The sequence below is a fragment of the Hypanus sabinus genome, chromosome 12 (assembly GCF_030144855.1).
Source record: "Hypanus sabinus isolate sHypSab1 chromosome 12, sHypSab1.hap1, whole genome shotgun sequence".
NCBI lineage: Eukaryota > Metazoa > Chordata > Chondrichthyes > Myliobatiformes > Dasyatidae > Hypanus > Hypanus sabinus.
In genome coordinates, this window is record NC_082717.1 from 9,650,659 (window position 1) to 9,673,432 (window position 22,774).

Genomic DNA, 22,774 nt, shown 5'->3' on the forward strand with positions numbered 1-22,774 from the left:
GAATCTGTGGAATTTGTTGTTACAGACAGCTGTGAAGACCTAGTCACTGGGTATATTTAAAGTGGCGTTTGATAGGTTCTTGATTAGCTGGGGTGTCAAAGGTTACATAGTGGAGGCAGGAGAATGGGGTTGAAAGGAATAAATAATCAGCCATGATGGAATATTGGAGCAGACTCAATGGGCTGAAAGGTCTAATTCTGCTTCTATGTCTTAATAGTCTTATGGTCTTATCTCCTAATTATGACTGATTTCAAAGCATGCATGTTAGGCTCCATAAATCCTCATGAATCCAGCGTAGTGAGGTAATCTTGACAATCACATGCTGGAATTCCTGTTGACAGTCCATTGACATTTCAGACAGAACTGTTTGGGGTTTTGTTCAACAACAATTATGTTGTGTTTCCCAGAAGATCTCCCTTGTGTAAAGTTCAAGGTACGCATATGTCAGCATTTACTACCTTGAGATTCATTTTCCTGCAGGTATTTACAGTAGAACAAAGAAATACAATAGAATCAATGAAAATCCACACACCAAGACTGACAAACCATCAACGTACAAACTGCAAATTCACAAATGACCCAAATAATAAATAAAGAAATAAGATCATAAGACATAGGAGCAGAATTAGGCCACTCAGCCCATCGAGTCTGCTCTGCCATTCCATCTTGGCTGATTTATTATCCCTCTCAACCCCTTTCTTAGATCCACTCTGAAGAAGTGTTTTGAGATTTTGGTGGTGAAACGTATCAGCTCCTGCCTGAGATCGACTTGGATCTGCTCCAATTTGCCTACCGTCACAACATGTCCACACCAGATACCATTTCATTGGGTTTTCACACAACTTTGGAAAGTCAGGACAGTGAAGATGCCTACATCAGGATGCTCTTCACTGACTTCAATACCATCATTCCCTCAAAGCTAATCAGTAAACTCCAAGACCTTAGTTTCAATATCTTCTTACGCAATGGGATCCACGACTTTCTCGCGTGTAGACCCCAGTCAGCTCAGATTGGCGAAAACATCTCCTCCACAATCAAGATCAGCACAGCTGCACCACAAAGCTGTGTGCTCACTTTATACTAATGACTGTAAGCACAGCTCCAATGACATATTTAACCACAATCATAGGCTGTCAAAAGTGATGATGATTCAGCATAGAGAAGGGAGACTGAAAATTTCACAGAGTGGTGCCATAACAACAACCTCTTACTCAATGTCAGCAAGACCAAGGAGCAAATTATTGACTTCAGCTCCATGAGCCAGTCCTCATTCATGTTATTTCGGAGGACTTGTCTTGAGTCCAGCACATTCGTGCAATTAAGAAAAAAACATGGTAGCGCATGTACTTTCTTAAGAGTTTGTGGATTTCAGCATGACATCTAAAACTTTGACAAATTTATATATTTGTGTATACTGACTGGCTGCATCTCAGCCTGGAATGGAAACACCAATGCCATTGAATGGACTACAAAAAGTAGTGGACGCGGCCCAGTCCATCATGGGTAAAGCCCTCCCCACCATTGAGCACATCGACACAAACTGTTGCTACAGGAAAACAGCATCTATCATCAGGGATACCCACCACCCAGGACATGCTCTCTTCTCACCGCTGCCACCAGGAAGAAGGTACAGGAGCTTCAGGACTTACACTACCAGTTTCAGGAACAGTTATTACCACTCAATCATCAAGCTCTTGAACCAAAGTGGATAACTTCACCCAACTTCATTTGCCCCATTACTGAAGTGTTCCCACAACCTATGGACTCACTTTCAAGGACACTTCATCTCATGTTCTCAATATTTATTTATTTATTATTAATCTTTCTTTCTTTTTGTACTAAATCTATTGTCTTTTGCACACTTGTTGAACACTCAAATAGTGTGGTCTTTTATTGATTCTGTAAGCTTACACAGCTTACTGAAAATTCAATCTGGGACGAGCACCCCACAAATGTAACACACACGCGATCGGCTGATGTATGTCTAGGGGAAAATCTGCCCACCCGCCAAACCGTGTCTCCCGTATGCGTGGCTGCTGTGAAATGCACACTGGCACCAACTCGCGCACACATTATCAGACCGCACACCATGTACGGTTACAAAATACACTTTATAAATCTTACTTACTAGGTAATTAATAGGATACAATATATACGAAAGGAAAGAAAAGAAAGAAAAGGCGCCAAAACTTATCAGAGCTCAGTCAATTCGTGCACAACTGTTGGAGCTCAACTATCGAAGTCTTCGGTCCACTATTCGATCTTCTCCGATCTCCAGGACCCGCCGCCTGAGACCAACCTCTGTGGTCGACCAGAGCGCAAGCATCCTGCACGTCCTCCTTCCTCGCGATCTCCCCCTCCAACTCCCCAAACCTCTGCACAACACTAGCTTACAGACTTACAAGAAAGAATAACATCTATCCCAGTTGGTTAACAACTGAATACAATTCTCGTTATCAGTCATTTTAACCCAAACAAGCTGCGAGAGAAAGCACTCTCTCACCAGTTACCACACAAAGAAGCATTCTTACTTCAAACATAACAAGAAGCCATTTTGATTAACATACGCAGTAACATAAAGAAGAAACCTCTACAGATATTACTCTATTATAGATTTATTGACTATGCCCACAAGAAAATGAATATTTGAGTTGTATATGGGGACATTTATATACTTTGATAATAAATTTAATTTGAACTTTGAACTTCTTCTGCCTTCTTTTCATAATCTTAGATGCCCTGACTAATCAAGAACCTATCAACCAGCACTTTAAATATATCCACAAACACGAGGAAATCTGCAGATGCTGGAAATTCAAGCAGCACACACAAAATGCTGGTGGAACGTAGTAGGCCAGGAAGCATCTATAGGAAGAAGTACAGCCGATGTTTCGGACCAAGTCCTGACAAAGGTTCTCGGCCAGAAACGTTGACTGTACTTCCTCCTATAGATGGTGCCTGGCCTGCTGTGTTCCACCAGCATTTTGTGTGTGTTGCTTTAAATATATCCAATGACTTGGCCTCCATAGTTGCCTGTGGCAATGAATTCCACAGATTCACCATTCCCTGGCTAAAGAAATTCCTCCTCATCTCCGTTCTAAGAGGACACCCCCCCTATTCTGAAGCTGTGTCATGTGACAACTACGTGCCATTGTACACGTGAGAAATAGAGCTAATCTTTTCCTTATTTTCTCATTTGCAGGAACACAGTCCTTCACAATCTCTGTGTGCCCTCAGTTCTGGCCCCTTGGACCCACACCAATCTTCAGAACAGCCATGGCTATGCAAGGAATGATGGTCACCTTATGGTGGTTGGCTGTTGTATCCGATGATGACGGGAAACCTGTGCGGGAGAATCTTAATCCTTTGTGCACTGGATCAGCTTTACTCTCTCAGCCTTGGAAGGCCAATCCAGAGCTGAGAATAACTGGGGTCTACCAAAGCATTGCTGAATCACCTTCTTGGCCGTTGGATCTCACTGTAGATCTCAACTGCCCAGTGCACCAGAGTGGACCTTGCATGCTGGGACAGGCATCTCTCTACCTCACCAGAGTACGAAGCCTGCCAGCTGCCCTCACCTGGTATAACAGGCCTGTAGTGGTATAGTGGGGTGTGGCCACTGTCAGGGGCAAAAAGCTACTTGGAGCCACAGGTGTGAGCTGAGTCTCCAGTGGGGCCAAAGGTGAGTGAGCTGCCCCAGAATGGACACAGCAAGTCCCTTCACCAGAGCTGCTCCCCTTCTCTGGGCACCCCAAACAACCCCGTTCACCTACGAGAGATCTACAGAATCATGAAGGGTGTAGATAAAGTCAAGGTTCCAGATTCCAGACTCAAGTTTTTTTACTACGAGAACATCTTGTGAATCCTGAGACATGGAGCTTAAAACAGATAATGTCCTTACCTCCAATGTCTGTTCCAGGTAGTTGAAGATATTTACTTCCAGGATTAGTTGTTCCCCTCTGGTCACAGAGTATGGGAGGTTTAACTCCAGAAAGAAAAACTTGAAGACCTCCAGCTGTTGATCAAAGAGAGGGGACAAGTTATCATTCACATTTAATTAAATCTCAGGCCACTAAATTAATTGGAAAACCAGCCTGTAACCTTTATCACCTTTAAACTTCTTTTGCACTATTTATTCTGTAACCAATAACAATTTTCTTTAGGTATTACCCTGTACTGCTGCCACAAAATAGTACATTTCATGACAAGCCAGTGATAATAATTGTGGACCAGACTCTGCAGTTCACATTACGATGAGTTTCCTGTTACTATTTTGTGCAACTTTGTTTGGGATGGTCTAGCTCTGCATCCTGGAGTTAACAGGTGACAGAGAGCCAAACTGAACTGAATATACCTGCACTGGTTTGTTAATTTGTGGTAGAGTGTTCTTATATTCTGTATTTCTCGCTCTTTTGTTTTGCCATTTGCGCGATTTGTTCTTTTTTTGTGCAACAGGGTTTTGATGTTTTTTACCTGAGAGGGTTCCATGGTGTCTCTTTGTTTTGTGGCTGTCTGTGGGAAGTCGAACCTCAGGTATGTATACTGCATACATGCTTTGATAACAAGTGTACTTTGAATCTTTCACCACAAGAGCATTTACTTGTCTTTTTTTTTTGCAATTTTATGCCTGGCACTGTACCACTGCTGCAAAACAACTAATTCCATTTTATATAAGACAGTGTCTTTGATTCTGCATGCAGTCTTGTGCTGAAAAGCCAACTCTTTATTCTTTTACATTGATGCTGCCTGACCTGCTGAGTTCCTTCAGCATTTTGTGTGTGTTGCTCGTATATCCAGCACCTTCAGATTTTCTTGTTTTGTCTGTGTTACTTCGATTCTGTAAGAATCTTTTCTCCAATAACATTGAGTCTGGCGTCATCTAGTGGGAACATTGGGTATTAAACCCCAACGGTGCGGAGAACATTCGGGTAGAGCGGCAGCGTCGATGGAGAGGAATAAAGTCGGTTTTTCGAGTCAAAAATGTCCTGTTTATTCTTTTCCACAGATGCTGCCTGATCTGCTGAGCCTCTCCAGCAGTTTGTGTGTGTGTTGCTCCAATTTTTCACGAATCTTTCCCTTAATAACCTTGAGTCTGGAGCCATCTTGTGGGAATATTAGATATTACATCCCGCTGGAGGAGAGACCCTTCAGGCAGAGAGCTACATCTATAGTTGACATTACGGATCAAGGTGACACCTGTTTATTCTTCTCCATAGATGCTGTCTGGCCTGCTGTGTTCTTCCAGCATTTTATATGTGTTGCTCAAGATCTCCAGCATCTGCAGAATAACTTGTGTTTATAACTTTCTGTACTCATGCACTGGATTCCAGACTGCCTTACACCAACCAAAGTTTTATCCAATATGTTATGCGAGTGAATGGGGTTGTTTTATTACTATTTTTTTCCAGCGTACCTGTGGCATGGGCATAGCCAGGCACACTTGTTTCTCAATTGCCAAGGACTTTCAGACTATTCTTGTGGCTTTTGGTATTATGACTTTCTGGAGGTTTACATATTTCTGTGTAGCCCTAACTGTTTAATTCTGTTGTGTAGTGACTTTGGGATGATATGAGTTGTAGATATTACTGTTGGGACAATGTATACCTCGTTCATGTTCAATGTCTTTCAATTTCCTCTTTTAATTCAGCTTATTTCTGGTGTTTTTCACTTACTGATTTCTGTGTGTTATGTGTGTTTGGAATGGCTAACTATTTATTAAGTTGTTCTTGATTGTTTATTATATCTGGATGGTTATAATCTCTAGTAATGGATCAGTTGTAATATAATTTGTAGGACTCTGACCCTAAAACTGGATCAGGTTTGTATTTGTAGTAAGTTATGGTATCTTTCATGAGTTTGTATTTTGAAGCAAGATTTTGGTGAATGATGTTTGCTGCTTGATTGTGCCTGTGAGAGGAATTAAATTGAATTAAACTGCTGCAGGATACTTTAATGTGTTGGATTGCTTCTGGTTTCTCTTTGCATTTTCTATGTTTATCATTTTGAACTGGTTGGTCTTATTGTTGATACTTATTATTCCAGCCACCTGGATCTGTGTCTGAAAGGAACCCCTCTGTGTCTGGGAAGAGGTCTCCAACTCTGAGCCAGGCATTCAACGTTACCTTGTTGACATCTAGTCTGCTTAGATCGTGAAGACGTCTTCCATGGAGGGTCATGCTCTTCAGTTGGTTAACTTTTGCTTCTATAGTGATCATTTCTTCATTTTTCTGGGTTGTGCTCTCACTTAAGTTTTGTGGTGTATACTTAATCAGAATTGCATATGTTCATGTGGAGTGCTGAATCCTGTTTGCATTGACAAAACTGTATCCTTCGAAGTTTTATCTAACTGTTGTGCAAATTTTTTTGTGCTTGTTATTCCTCTTCCTCCTCTGTCCCAGGTAGTGTTAATCTAAGTGTATTCAAGTGTACATAGTGTTTTCTAAATTTTGTTGTTTCTGTTCTTAAATTTCTTTGTAAATTGTCCAGATCAGTTTCAGACCAAGATATTATGCCAGAAGAATATCTTTATATGGGTATAGCAAAAGTATTTATTGCTTTTTTTATGTTTAATGTTGAGCTGTGTTTGGCAGATTTTCTTTAGCCTTAAAGACAATAGACAGTAGACAGTAGGTGCAGGAGTAGGCCCTTCAGCCCTTCTAGCCAGCACCACCATTCACTGTGATCATGGCTGATCATACACAATCTGTACCCTGTTCCTGCCCTCTCCCCATATCCCTTGACCCCACTATCTATAAGAGTTCTATCTAACTCTCTCCTGAATGCATCCAGAGACTTGGCCTCCACTGCCTTCTGGGGCAGAGCATTCCACATATCCACCACTCTCTGGGTGAAAAAGTTTTTCCACATCTCTGTTCTAAATGGCCTACCCCTTATTCTTAAACTGTGGCCTCTAGTTCTGGACTCACCCATCAGCGGGAACATGTTTCCTGCCTCCAGTGTTTCCAATCCCTTAATAATCTTATATGTTTCAATCAGATCCCCTCTCATCCTTCTAAATTCCAGTGTATGCAAGCCCAGTCGCTCCAATCTTTCAACATATGACAGTCCCGCCATTCTGGGAATTAACCATGTGAACCTACTCTGCACTCCCTCAATAGCAAGAATGTCCTTCCTCAAATTTGGAGACCAAAACTGCACACAATACTCCAGGTGGGGTCTCACCAGGGCCCTGGACAGCTGCAGAAGGACCTCTTTACTGCTATACTCAATTCCTCTTGTTATAAAAGCCAGCATGTCATTAGCTTTCTTCACTGCCTGCTGTACCTGCATGCTTGCTTTCATTGACTGATGTATAAGAACACCTAGAAAATTCTGTCAAAAGTTTTCCCTTTCTCACACTATGATCCAATCTTTCCTAAGAGCCAGACTCTTCAATTGTGACCATATCTCCCCTGCAGTCAACCCAGTGTGATATCCCAGATACTTAAGTTTCATATTTATCCATTGGTTGCATTGCATCCTGCTGCTCAGTTTTATATTCTACTAGCTATTTTTAATGTTCTGCACAAATCCCAAGTTCTTGTTTATATATTTCAAAAATAGTTCTACCATCTGAATTAATTGCTTTAGCCTTACTGATGAAGGTGTAAATTTCAAATCATCCATATACAGGTGTGTCGAGGTATAATTTGTCCTGACAAAGGGTCTCGACCCCAAACGCTGACTGCTCCTTTCAACAGATGCTGCCCGACCTGCTGCGTTCATCCAGCTTTTTGTACATCTTGATTTGACCACAGCATCTGCAGTGTACTTTGTGTTTATAATTTGTTCTGTTGTTTCTGATTTGATACCTCATTTTTGTCTGATTTAGTAAATTAGGCAGTGGGTTTGGACAAAACTATAGTGGACATAGAGCGTCACTCTAAAAATGCCTTGATTTATTTTGATAACAGTGGTTGTTGTTTTCTGGTTGTTAATAGATAGGGTGATTATAGTACATTTATTATTGTTCTTTTTCATTTGTATTTGTTCAATAGTTCAATAGTTCCATTTAATATCAGGGAATGTATACAATATACAATCTGAAATTCTTACTCTCCACAGGGGTCCTCAAAACAGAAGAAAATGCCCAAAGAATGAATGACAGAGAAGGTTAGGATTTTATTCCTAGGAGAGCAGGAGAATGAAGGAAGATCTTATAGTGGTGTGCAAAGTTATGAATGGTATAGATAGAAGGAATGCAAGCATGTCTTCTTCACTGAGGTTGGGTGGGAAATTAGAACTACAGGTCATAGGTTAAGAGTGAAAGGTGAACTGTTTAGGGAAGCTGAGGGGGAACTTCTTTACTAGATGAACACATCTCAGCATATCGCAAAGTCCAGCCCCCCCCCCTCCCCCATGGTCTCTGTCTACATGGACACTGCCTCAGTAAAGCGGCCAGCAAAATCAATGACCCCACCCACCCGAGACACTCTCTCTTCTCCCTGCCTCTCGTCAGGCTGAAGATACAAAAGCCTAAAAGCCCATATCACTAGGCTCAAGGACAGCTTCCATCCCACTTTTATAGGAATCCAAATCAGGTTTACTATCACTGGTGTATGTCATGCAATTTGTTGTTTTGTGATAGTAGTACATTGCAATACATAATCACAAAAACCATAAATATATTTAAAGACTTAAATAAGTAGTGCAAAAAAGAGAGCAAAAAGTATTGAGGTAGTGTAGATGGGTTCACTGGGCATTCAGAAATCTGATGACAGAGGGGAAGAATCAATTCCCAAAGCATTGAGTGTGGTTCTTCAAGGTCCTGTACCTCCTTCTCAGTGGTAGCAATGAGAAGAGGGCATGACCTGGGTGTCGGAGGCTCTTAATGACGGATGCTGCCTTTTCGAGGCATTGCCTGCCTCAGCATAGTTCCTCGCAGCATCCTGTCTGCCTGCGTTTTCTCTGTAACTGTAACACTATATTCTGCATTCTGCTTTCTTAAACTCAAGAGATCCTGCAGATGCTGGAAATACAGAGCAACCACTGCTCCATCTATGAAAAAACATAATTTCCTGGTAGTCAACCATTTTGATTCCCATTCCCATTCCTGTTCTAACATGTTGGTCCAAGGCCTCCCCTTCTGCCACAATGGTTGGAGGAGCAACACCTCATACTCCATCCAGGTAGCCTCCAATCGATGCATGAACATTGACTTCTCCAACTTTGGTAATTTTTCCCCTTCCTCTTTCTTCACCTTCAGTTCCTTACTTTGACTTCTTACCTCATCTCTTCACCTGCCCATCTTCTCCCCTTGGTGCCCCTCCACATTCGCTTCTTCCCACGATCCACTTTCCTCTCCTATCAGATTCCTTTCTTTTTTCACCTATCAACTCCTGGCTTCTTATTTCATCCCTCCTCCCCTACCCACCAGGTTTCTGCTATCACGTTCCAGCTTGTCCTCCTTCCTCTCCCCCCACCTTATTCTGGCATTTCCCCCCCTTCCTTTCCAGTCCTGATGAAGGGTCTCAGTCCAAAGCATCGACTGTTGATTCATTTCCATAGATTCTGCCTGACCTGCTGAGTTCCTCCAGCATTTTCTGTGTGTTGTTATGTATTTTTAATACCTTCTGCACTTCCTCAATCTATTTATCTATGGAATGATCTGTCTGGATGGCAGGCAGTAAAAAGCTTGCCACTGCATCTCAGGACATTTGAAAATAATGAACCAACAACTATTACCAAATTCCCCGCAGAAGGCTGAAGAGCACTCACCTGTGCAGGTACAGTCGCCAGCTGAAGGCCTTGGTTTTTGGAAATTGCGAAAGCACTGGCCGTCCAGGTGGTGAGGGAATCAGGGACTGTCCTTTGGATGCTGATCTCCGAATTCAGACTAACAAAAAGTAAACAATATTGGAATAACAGTCAGTGATCAGGACGAAGTCTATATGAGTGGAGAACTTTCTGTTGGGTTTGTGTAGAAGAACATGGAGGTCATGGAACTGGAGAAAGAGCTTTTAGATATTTAGATCAAAGAACTTCTGCCCCATAGTAGAAGCTGACTGAAGCTGATCTTAATATCTAATAATAGTTGTAAGATTCTGGGTGGCAGGTTGGAGATACATCTCTGCCAAAGGAGGAAAGGTGCTCTTTTCCTCCACTAGCCTGCCAGTCACCCTTGGGCATGGTGTAGCACCTCCTTAACCCCCCAATTAGGGGTCACCTGAAGCCATGGGAGCAGGTGGTGGGTGCACGTAAGATCAGTTGGTGCATATCACAAGTCCTGGTTATGTGACCACTGATGCCAGGCAGACAACCTCTGAAAAGTATTCTTCCAAAGTGTAGAATGCATCAACATCTGTCTTGAAGCTTGATCTGATTAATGCAGAATGATTCAGGAATGAAAGGGTTACTATATGAAGACAGAAAAATGCCCGTGGACTTGTACTACCTGGAATTTGGAAGAATGAGGGGGGGGGGATCTTATTGAAACCTATCAGATGTTGGAAAAACCCCAACAGAGTGGATGTGGAGTGGTTGTTTCCTATGGTAGGGGAGTCTAGGAATGGAGGGCACAATAGAAAGAAGTCCGTTTAGAACAGAAATGAGGTGGAATTTCTTCAGCCAGAGAGTGGTGAATCTGTGGAATTCATTGCCAGATACAGCTGTGGAGGCCAAGTCATAGGGTATATTTAAGGCAGAGGTTGATAGGTTCCTGATTAGTCGGGGCATGAAGGGATGTGGGGAGAAGGCAGGAGACTGGGGCATGAGAGGGAAATGGAGGAGAGGCTCGATGAGCCAATTGGACTAATTCTGCTCCTATATCTGATGGTCTTATGGTTCTCCAATGTCCATTTGCATGAACACTTCTATGAAACTGCATGTCCTGATTTTGCTCTGGAACATCTGACCAAGGAAGACAAGAACAAGAGGAGCATGGAGACACCACAGTGTTCAGATTCCCCTGCAAGGCATACGTCTTCCTGGCTTGGAAACTTGGATCCTTCATTGTCACCTTCATGCCCAAACTGCTTACGGGAGCCACAAGCTATTGGATCTGGAATTTTGAACCCGAAAGTATAGAACATACCATGTTGTAATGTTCTACAGTCAGTATCGAATATTTAAGGTACAGGAGAGGAACCAGGTGTGGTCTTATGTTGCCCTAGCTCATCCACTTCAAGATTTGATGTGTTGTGCATTCAGAGTTGCTCTTCTGTGGACCACTGTTGTAACATCTGGTTGAGTTACTGTCGCCTTCCTGTCAGCTTGAACCAGTCTGGCCATTCTCCTCTGACCTCTCTCATTAACAAGACACTTTCTCACATAGAAATGCTGCTCGCTGTATGTTTTATTTTGCACCATTCTCTGTACACTCATAAATCTGTTGTGAGTAAAAACCCCAGGAGGTCATCAGTTTCTAAGATACTCAAACCACCCCATCTGGCACCAACAATCACTCCGTGGTCAAAGTCACTTCGACCACATTTCTTCTCCATTCTGATGTTTGTTCTGTTACGAAGGATGAACAACTCTGATGGGCAGAAGGGTGCAGAGTTGCCCATGCCCCCCTTTTGGAGAATCGCAAACCGTTACTATTTCGCTGCTGCTAACAGGAGAGTAAAGGAGACAAAAGAAAACATGCCAGGACAGCTGTACTGATAACAGCTCATGAGAGAGAATGAGAGAGAGACACTGATAAGAGGTAAACAAGTTGGAACATCTGCTACTAATAAGAGAGGAGAGGAGCCATTGATTTACTGTTATTGTCTTTTGGAGAAGGATTGTTTACTTGGTACTATTCTATTCATTGAAATTCCTCGATGGACAGCTGGAGTGGGCTGGTTTGATGGGTTAAGTCATTCAAAACTGATTGACACTTGAGACCCCATGAGTGGGGATAAAAGTGAGGTCTGGGGTGATACTCCTCAGACACACCAGGAGACACACTAGTGAGCATCAGACACCCACGAGAAAGTGTGGGGCATCGGAGACCGAACGAAGGATCGGTAAATTTTAACTCACAGTGTTTATAGTGAGGACGGTGGGGGCTTGTGCGTGTGTCCACCCTTGTTTGGGTGACGAGTCCACCACGGAAGAATGGTCTAGCTAAAGGACGGAGGGGTCATACTTGAATGGCCACAAAAGCACATCGACGGATCAAGATCGTAAAGAAAGGTTTGCAAGACAATTGCTGTTACAGTTGCACTCTCTCTCTCTCTCTCTCTCCAATAATTACAACACATCGACCAACAACTACCTCAGCCTGCATGAACTGAACTGAACTTTATATTTCCATGTGACAATTCATTATCCCCTAGACAACGATAGAGCTTGTTTATAATTGATTGCTATTATACCCACACTTTTAGGTTTAGTATTGCTAACGTATATTATCTGTATATTTACATTGATATTGTTTTGTATATTTTTACTAATAAACACTGTTGAAAATAGTACCACCAGTCTCCAGCGGACACTTCTATCTTTGCTGGTAAGACACCCAGTTATGGGGTACGTTAAAAATTGGGGGCTCGTCCAGGATTTGATACCAAATTGGGGGGCCAGTGAATCGGGCTATAAGTCCATTATTTTATCTGGTTGCGTGGGTAACCAGACGGGAAACCAGCAGAGATGGAAATAGACAAGTTTTTAGGAAAGCTGACTTTGAAGGCGCTAGGGGGTGCCGCAAAGACGGACTTGGTGGAAAAGGAATTGTTGGCACTTGTTTTAGCTATACAACATTTTGAAGTGTACATTTTTTCAGTGCAAAGACCCTTAATTGTTTATACAGATCACAACCCGTTGGTATTCCTGGCTAACATGAAAAATAAAAATAGGAGGTTATTAAGTTGGAGTCTGATGCTGCAAGAATTTGATATTAAGGTATAGCAATTTAAAGGAAGTGATAATGTAATCGCTGTCTGCTTATCTAAATGCTAAGTTGAATGTATATCTGTATTGCTCTGTAGTTAAAAAAATCTTCTGTATTTTGTTAGATTCTGTAATTCTGTAAGACTCTGTATTAGTTAATTTTCCCCTTTGGTGAAAATTCCTAGAAGGATGGAGGTGTTATGAAGGATGAACAACTCTGATGGGCAGAAGGGTGCAGAGTTGCCCATGCCCCCCTTTTGGAGAATCGCAGACCATTACTATTTCGCTGCTGCTAACAGGAGAGTAAGAGAGACAAAAGAAAACATGCCAGGACAGCTGTTACTGATAACAGCTCATGAGAGAGAATGAGAGAGAGACACTGATAAGAGGTAAACAAGCTGGAACATCTGCTACTGTTAAGAGTGAAGAGGAGCCATTCATTTACATTGATTTCTGAACAACAACTGAACGTCCTGACCATGTCTGCATGCTTTTACGCATTGAGTTGCTGCCACATGATTGGCTAATTGGATATTTGCATTGATGAACAGGTGTACAGGTGTATATAACAAAGTGGCCACAGAGTGAATGTTCTATATTCTTTTCTCTTATGGGAGCCTCATTCCACCCTTAAGGTATAGGATGAGAATAAGGCTGTTTAGCCCATTTACTTAACCTAGACATTCAATCATGCTTGTTTTCTTTTCAACCCTATTTTCCCATCTTCTCCCTGCAACTCCTCATACCCTTATTACCCTGAATCTTTACCTTAAATGCATCCAGTAACCTGGCCTTCACTGCTTTTTTTGGCAAGGAATTCCACAGATTAACCATGGTGTGGCTGAACAAATTGCTTCATGTCTCAATTCTAAAAGGTATCACTTTATTCTGAGCCTGTGCCTTCAGGTGAGACACTGCTAATAATGCAAATATCCTCCCCGTGCCCACTCTATCCAGGTCTTTCAGGATCCAGTACATTTCTGTAAGATGCCACCCCCTCATCCTTCTGAACTCCTTCAGGCACAGGCACAGAGACATCTTATACATTAACCCTTTCATTCTCAAGATAATTCTTGTGACCACCATCTAGACAGTCTCCAGGGCCCACACGTCCTTCCTTAGATACAGAGCCTAGAACAGCTCACAATATTCAAAATGTCATCAAACCAGTTCCTTAGAAAATCCCAGCAGTACATCCCTGCCTATTTCCCCATGAAACCATCCTTCTTTCTCCTTTTGCAAATAAAATCGATACCTGAGAGGTGAAAACTCTGGCTGAGTGGTGTCTCAAATATAACCTCTCACTCAATGACAGTCAGCAAAACCAAGAAATGATTATTGGGTAGAGGAGGAGGAAACCCGAGGACCACAACCTAGTACTCATTAGGGGTATCAGAGGTGGAGAGGGTCAGTAACTTTAAATACCCGGGTTTTAGATTCCAGAGGATCTTACACGGATCCAGCATGTGTGCCATTAGAAAGAAAGCATGGCAGTGCCTATGCGTGCTGAGAAGTTTGCCAAGATTTAGGGTGTCACCTAAAACTTTGATGGGATTCTATAGATGAGTGATAGAGAGTATATTGACTGGTTGTATCACAGTATGAAAATAAAAGTCCTAAAAATGGAAGACTGGAACAGCCTTCAGGAAGTAGTTGATACAGCGCAGTCCATCATGCATAAAGCCCTCTCCACCACTGAGCACATCTACTTCCAGTGCTGTCACAGGAAAGCAGCATCCACCACCGAGGACCCCCACCATCCGGGTCATGCTCTCTTCTCACTGCTGTCATCAGGAAGGAGGACCCACACAACCAGGTTCAGGGATGATTATTAACCCGCAACCATCAAGTTCTTGTACCAGAGGGGATAACTTCATTCACCCCAACACTGAACTTTTTCCTACAGCCTCTGGATTCACGTTCAAAGACTCTTCATCTCATGTTCTCAATATTTAGTGCTTATTTATTATTATTATTATTTATTTTGTTTCTGTGTATTTACTGTGAATACTCACAAGAAAAAGAATCTCGGGGTTGTATATGGTGACATATATGTACTTTGGTAATAAATTTATGTTGAACTTTTGAATCTTTGATACTGCCCCCACCAAACTCATTGGGCTGATGAACCCAACCATTTCAGACTTTCTCTCCACTTGGTGATGTAGCTGAAGATGATTTGGTCAGGAGCAGTGAAAAACAACCCTCCCCTCCCATAAATCAACAATATCTTCCTTTGCATAAATTGTAACCCATCAGTGGGAGGGTTCTCCTCTTGTTTCCCAATGACCTCAGCTTTACCAAGGCTCTTTGATGTCATACTCAATCTAGCACTGTCCTGGTGCCAAGGGTATCATGCTGTTGCCACCCTTGGAACACAATTCTTTGGTCTATGCTTGAAACAGGTCAACAGTGAGATCTGGAACTGAGTAATCCTTGCAAAGCTGGATGTAGACATCAGTAGTTTAGTTACATTAGACAAAAATGATTTTCCTTCCTGAATCCTTTAGAATGTACCTTATGGATTTTAGGCTGTTGATCATGAAAATCACCTCGAAATGTCCCTATCACGCATCATTTTTAAAATTACCTATACTGTATTAGTTACTTCAATTCATATCACAAGTCAGAATAAGTGATGCCAAGTTATTTTTGTTGGTCTGCAAATCAAATAGTCTTCAGTGACAGGCAATTCAAAGAACTTCTAGTTGGACCAGAGAAAATCGCATGGGAGGCATTAAAGGATGTTGTTGAAAATTTTCTTGGCAACTACAGAACACCAAACTACATGCAGCTGGTTGGCAACATTCTTCAAGCATACAAAACTATGAAGTGCAAGATTAATTTTCTACATTCCCATTTAGACTTCTTCCTTGCAAATCTTGGTGTTGTCAGTGCCCAGCATGGTGAACGTTTCTATTAGGACATTACGGTCATAAAGAAATTATACCTGCACAACTGGAATCCATCAATGCTGGCTGATTATTGTTGGTCACTTATGTAAGAAGCTTCAGACTTCAAGTACAAATGAAACACTTGGCCTCCACAGCCGGCTATGGCAATGAATTCCACAGATTCACCACTATGTGGCTAAAGAAATTTTTCCTCATCCCTGTTCCAAAAGGACACAGATCTATTCTGGGGCTATGTCCACTGGTCTTAGACTCTCCTACGTTGGAAACATTCTCTCAACATCTACCCTATCGGGGCCTTTAACATTTGATAGGTTTCAATGAGGTCACCCCTCATTCTTTTTGAAATCTAATGAATACAGGACTAGAGCCATCAAACGTTCTTCATATGATAATTAAGTGCATTATACTCAATAAAAGTTTATTTCTGGTTTATTGTTTGTTTCACCAAATTCCTATGTGATACAAGTAGTGTGAAATTATATTTGTGTTCCCAGTCAAGTGGGTTATTATAAACAAAAAAAAGTTTGATGAAGTAACACATCTGATAAAAAATTGTTGTCCAGTGTTATTGGTGAGTATCTGCCTGGGGTCAGGTCACTGAATTCAGTTTTATAACATAGAATATTTCAGCAATCTGAAATCCCCTCCCCGTACTTTCCATCAATCTCCTTAAAATTCCGCCCTCTTGTATTAGGCATTTCCGCCCTGGGGAAAGCCATTGGTTATCAACTCTATTGATATCTGTTATCATCGTTAAACACCTCTATCTAATCCTCCTTCACTACAAAGAGAAAAACCAAAGCTCGCTCAGCCTTTCCTTATGAGACATCCTCTCTAATCCAGGTAGCACTCTGTGTCCTGTCTAAAGCTTCCACCCCCTTCCTATAAAAGACGCGATCAGAAATGAACACAATGTTCCAAGTGTGGTTTAATCAGCGTTTTACAAAGCTGCAATATTACGCCACAGCTCTTGAGCTCAATCCCCTGACTAATGGAGGCCAACGCACTATATGCTCTTTTAACAATCCCATCAACTTGCATGGCAATTTGAGGGATCTATGAATGTGGACACCAAGATCCCTCTGTTCATCTACACTGCTAAAAATTCTGGCAGTAACCTTGCATTCTTCCTTAAAGTTTGACCTTCCAAAGTGAGTTACTTCACATTTTCTGGATTTAATTCATTTTGCCACTTCTGCTGATATCTTACCCAGTTAACATGTCCAACCATAGCCAAGTTTCTGGGAAATATGTCCGGACTCTTTGATCTTCTGGCTCTTCTTCTTCTTCTACATCAGCGAAACTTTCGAGCTTAAACTCAGGATCGGCGTTATATAGGACTGGGTCTGCAGAAGTACAGACACAAAGTTAGCAGAGCTCCCTGCTTGGTACCGAAAACACAAGTTTGGCAAGTCAAAGTCATCTGAAAAATCAGATGCTGTGCACTTTTAAGGAAAGTCTCATTATTAGACCTCTTTGATCTGAAGATTGAAAGAGTACAGTGAAAATTTGTAATGATGTTGCCAGGGTATGAGGACCTGAAATATAGGGAAAGATTGAATAGGTGAGGGTTTTACTCCCTGGAGCAGAGGGGAATGAGGGGAGATTTGACAGAGTTATACGATATGATGAGGGGTATAGATAGGGTAGATACAAACAGGCTTTTTCCACTGAGCTTGCGTGAGACTAGAACTTGAGGTCATGGGTTAAGGGTGAAAGGTGAAATATTTAAAGAGAACATCTGGTGAGAGTGTGGAACAAGCTGCCAGTGGAAGAGGAGGATGCAGGTTTGATTTTTAAATTTAAAAGAAATTTTTACAAGTACATGGATGGGAAGGATATGGAGGGTTAGGGTCCAAGTCAGGGCTGATATGACTGGGCAGAGTAACAGTTTGGCGTGGACTAGATGGCCGAAGGGCTTTGTGACTCTATGAAGCTGAAGCCCTTTGAGTGCCCTTTTTACAACTTCAAGTTGAGAAGGTGTGCTTCAAGTTCGGGATCCAAAAGGGCCAGGATTAATCAAAGCAGTTCCTTTTACTGCTATGGCTTACATATTCTGTCAAATAAGAAGAAAAATGCAATCAGAAGTTGACCATTCAGACCCGCCTACCCTGTCATTCAATAAGATCACAGAAAATTCAGTGCCTCATTATTTTTCCAATCTATTTTCTTCTCTGTTCACGTTTAGCACAGTATAGCAGAACAGTATAGCACAGTACAGGCCCTTCAGCCCACAATATTGTGCTGACCTTTCACCTGGTCTAAGATCTAATAGAAACATAGAACATAGAAAATATACAGCACAATACAGGCCCTTCGGCCCACAAAGCTGTGCCAAACTTGCCTCTACCTTAGAATTACCTAGGCTTTACCCATAGCCCTCTATTTTCTAAGCTCCATGTAGGCATCCAGGAGTCTCTTAAAAGACCCTATCGTTTCCGCCACCACCACTGCTGCCAGCAGCCCATTCCACGCACTCACCACTCTCTGCGTAAAGAACGTACCCCTGACATCTCCTCTGTACCTACTTCCAAGCACCTTTCCCTCCTACTGGTTGCAAGAAAAAGTTTGTGAATCCTTTTCTGCATTAATTACTTATAAAATGTGGCCTGATCTTCATCTAAGTCACAATAACAGACAAACACAATCTGCCTAAACAACTAACACATAAACAATTGTACTCTTCTTGTCAATACTGAGCACACTATTTAATCAATCACAGTCTAAGTTTTAAAAAGTACGTGAACTTCTGGGCCTTCGACAAAAGCTATTTGGAGTCAGGTGTTCCAATCAATGAGATGAGGTTGGAGGTGTGGGTTATAGAGGTGCCCTGCCCAATGAAAAAGACAGACAAAGTCAGGTTACTGACAGAGTCTGCTCTTCTCAAGAAAGATCTGTTTATGTGGACCATGCCTCGATCAAAACAACTTTCAGAGGACCTTAGAAGAATTGTTGAGATGTATGAAGTTGGAAAAGGCTACAAAAGTACTTCTAAAGACATTATTCCACAGAAAGAGAAATTGTCTACAAACGGAGGAAATTCAGTCCTGTTGCTACTCTCCCTAGGAGTGGGCGTCCTACAAAGATCACATCAAGAGCACAACGTGCAATGCTGAAGGAGGTGAAAAAGAACCCAAGGGTGACAGTTAAAGACCTGCAGAAATCTCTAGAACTTGCTAAAGTCTCTGTTCATGTGTCCACTGTAAGAAATACACTGAACAAGAATGGTGTTCAGGGAAGGACACCATGGAGGAAACCACTTCTCTCCAAAAATATCATTGCTGCATGTCTCAAGTTTTCAAAGACCACCTGGATCTTCCACAATGCTTCTGGGACAATGCTCCATGCTAAGTGAGACAAAAGTTAAATTTTTTGGCAGAAATGCATATCGCTATGTTTGAAGGAAAAAGGACACTGCACATCAACACCAAAACCTCATCCCAACTGTGGAAGGAGCACCATCGTTTGGAACTGCTTTGCTGCCGCAGGGCCTGCACAACTTCAATCATTGAGGGAACAATGTATTCAAAATTGTAATTAAGACATTTTACAGGATGAGTAATGCAACACGGCAATGATACGAAACACAAGAGTAAATCAACAAAAAAAATGGTTTAAAAAGAATAAAATACATGTTTTGATGTTTTGGAATGATCAGACCTTAACCCAATTGAGATGTTGTGGCATGACCTGAAGGGCTTTTCATGCAAGGTATCCCAGAAATATTAATGAACTGAAATAGTTTTGTGTGGAGGAATGGTCTCACATTCCTGCTCGCCATTGTGCGAGTCTGATCAGCAGCTGCAGGCAATGTTTAGTGGAAGTTACTGCTGCCAAAGGAAGTTCTACTAGTTATTAAATACATGGGTTCTCATATGAACTGTTCTAGCCTGGACTGCAAACAATGTGTACAATAAAGACATGGAGAATACAATTGTTTGCTTGTTATTAGTTTAGGCAGATTGTATTTGTCTATTATAGTGATTTAGATGAAGATCAGACCATATTTTATGAGAAAATAATGCTGAAAATGGGGTAACTGCAAAGTGTTCAAAATGTTTTCTTGCAACTGGGAATAAGCCTTCCATTTCTCTGTCATCCATGTGCTTACTTAAGGGTCTCTTAAATGCCCCTATAATGGACCACTCGGGGCAATGCATTCCACATAGCCACCTCAAACTTACCTCTGACAAACCTCCTATTCTTTCTTCAAATCACCTTCAAATTATGCCTCCTCATATTAGCCATTTATACTCTGAGAAAATGTTTCGAACTATCCACTCAATGTATGCCTCTTATCGTCTTCTACAGCTCTATCGATTCACGTCTCATCCTCCTTCGCTCCAAAGAGAAAAGCCCTAACTCGCTCAACCTTTGCTTGTGAGACATCCTGTCTAATCCAGGCTGCAGCCATGTGGTCAAAAATGCCTTGTTAATGAGAGAGGTCAGAGGAGAATGGGTAGAGCAGCTGAAGCTGACAGGAAGGTGACAATGATTCAAATAACCACAGATTGCAGGAAGAGTGCTGTGCAGAAGAGCTTCTCTAAATGCACAAAACGTTGAACCCTGAAGTGGATGTATTTCAGGAGTAGAAGATTGTAGAAGGTTCCACTCCAGTTCTAATAAAGTGGCCACTGAGAGTACTCAGTGATTTATCCCATAATCTCTGAGGATCTGGCCTCCCCTCTATAGGAGGGATGTTGAGGCTTTAGAGAGGGTGCAGAAAAGGTTGGCCAGAATGCTGCCTGGTTTAGAGGGCATGTGCTATCATGAAAGGGTGGATATATCTGGGTTGCTTTCTATGGAGTGGCAGAGGCTGAGGGGAATCTGAAAGAGGTTTATATGGTTATTAATGGCATAGATAGAGTAGACAGGGAGTATGTTTTTCTCAGAGTAGAAATGTCTAATACCAGAGGGCATGCATTGAAGGTGGGAAGGTGGGGGGGGGGGGTGGAGGGCAGGTTCAGTGGTGGATGCCTCTGGTAGAAGAGGTAAATACCAGATGTTGTAAGAGATGTTTAGGTAGGCACAAAGATGTAAAGAAGATGGAGGGATATGGACATTGTGAAGGTAGAAGGGATCCGTGTTTAGGGCTTTTTTTTTATTTAGAAATCAGATTATTTGATTACTAATTCAATTGGTTTGGCACAACATTAAGGGCTGAAGGGCCTGTTTCTTTGCTGTACTGTTCCATGTTCTATGACACAGAATTCAAAATGTTCATGGTCTTCTCAGATGTAAAAATGTTTATCCTGAGACCATGAGCTCTAACTTTAAGGTTACAGACAGTTCACTCTGCCAAGTGCTCAAAAACATTTATACATTTCAAGATGACTGTCGTTGTTCTTTATGTCAGTGAAAATGGAACTTACTTTACTCTAAATTAACTAGCTTTTTTCCAAAAATGAACCTTCCCAGAAAAACTCCAGAGCTCCATCTTTAAGGCCAATACATCTTTCCTTGGATTAGGAGACTAAATCTGGGATAAAGGAGAGGAGTTTTGCCTTCTTTCTAAGAGTTGTATCAGTACAAAGATTCAGGCTCATGTACAACTCTATTTCAGCCAGGAAGTGTTTGGTACAATCCCTCTGGAGTTAAAAATTACTGGAATCGCAATGAACTTACAATGTGGAATTAGGCTGTTTGCCTGCAAGGTTCACGTTGGCTTTTATGCATCATACCTTCCACGTTTAACCCCATCAGTAATGTGTTATTGATCCGTTTTTCAGAACATTATCATCACCATCATTATGTGCCGTGTCATATGACATCATCATTATGTGCCATGTCATATGACATGGACGATCGTGGTCTTTGACAATCATTGTTCTCGGCAAATTACAAACTACAGTAGTGGTTTGCCATTGCCTTCTTCTGAGCTGTGTCTTTACAAGATGGGTGACCCCAGCCATTATCAATACTCTTCAGAGATTTTCTGCCTGGCATCAGTGGTGACATAACCAGGACTTGTGATCTGCATCAGCTACCTACATCTGTGACACTTCACATGCTCTGGATCTTTTCAATGACTTCAAGTTTCCTGGCCCTGGTCACCTCATTTACACCACGCATGTCCAGTCGCTATACTCTTACATCTCCCATCAGGAGGGTTTTAAAGCTCTCCGCTTTTGTCTAGATAATAGACCTAACTTGTTCCCCACCACCACTACTCTCCTCCGTCTGGCAGGTCCTCTCTCTCAATAATTTCTCGTTCAGCTCCTCCCACTTCCTCCAAACAAAATGTGTGGCCATGGGCACTCGCATGAGTCCCAGCTCGGCCTGCTTGTTTCTTAGCTACATGGAACAGTCCACGTTCCATTCTTACACCAGCACCGCTCCCCAGCTTTTCCCATGCTACATCAATAACTATATTGGTGCTGCTTCCGCGTTCCAAAATGAACCACTTCACACTTATCTGGATTGAACTCCATCTGCAACTTCTCAGCCTAGTTTTGCATCCTATTAATGTCCTGCTTTAACCTCTGACAGCCCTCCACACTATCCACCTCCAACCTTTGTGTCATCAGCAAACTTACTAACCCGTCCCTCCACTTCCTCATCCAGGTCACTTATAAAAATCACAAAGAGTAAGGGCCCCAGTACAGATCCCTGAGGCACACCACTGGTCACTGACCTCCATGCAGAATATGACCTGTCTACAACCACTCTTTGCCTTCTGTTGGCAAGCCAGTTCTGGATCCACAAAGCAATATCCCCTTGGATCCCATGCTTCCCTACTTTCTCAATAAGCCTTGCATGGGGTGCCTTATCAAATGCCTTGCTGTAATTCATATACACTACATCTACTGCTCTTCCTTCATCAATGTGTTTAGTCACATCCTCAAAAAATTCAATCAGGCTGGTAAGGCACGACCTGCCCTTGACAAAGCCATGCTGACTATCCCTAATCATATTATACCCCTCCAAATGTTCATAAATCCTGCCTCTCAGGATCTTCTCCATCAACTTACCAACCACTGAGGTAAGACTCACTAGTCTATAATTTCCTGGGTTATCTCTACTCCCTTTCTTGATTAAGGGAA

General features: G+C 42.0%; 1 protein-coding gene across 3 annotated transcripts in view; it reads right to left on the minus strand.

The window, feature by feature from the left end:
* The window catches only part of cd109 (CD109 molecule), a 244,258-nt gene that overhangs the window by 97,463 nt on the left and 124,021 nt on the right, over nucleotides 1-22,774 (minus strand). For all 3 annotated transcript variants that reach the window (XM_059985524.1, XM_059985525.1, XM_059985526.1), the window contains 3 exons: nucleotides 16,942-17,077; nucleotides 9,718-9,835; nucleotides 3,902-4,015 (listed from right to left, as the gene is read on the minus strand). In XM_059985524.1, coding sequence (XP_059841507.1) covers nucleotides 3,902-4,015; nucleotides 9,718-9,835; nucleotides 16,942-17,077 — 368 coding nt within the window. The remainder of the gene's footprint in view (nucleotides 1-3,901; nucleotides 4,016-9,717; nucleotides 9,836-16,941; nucleotides 17,078-22,774) is intronic.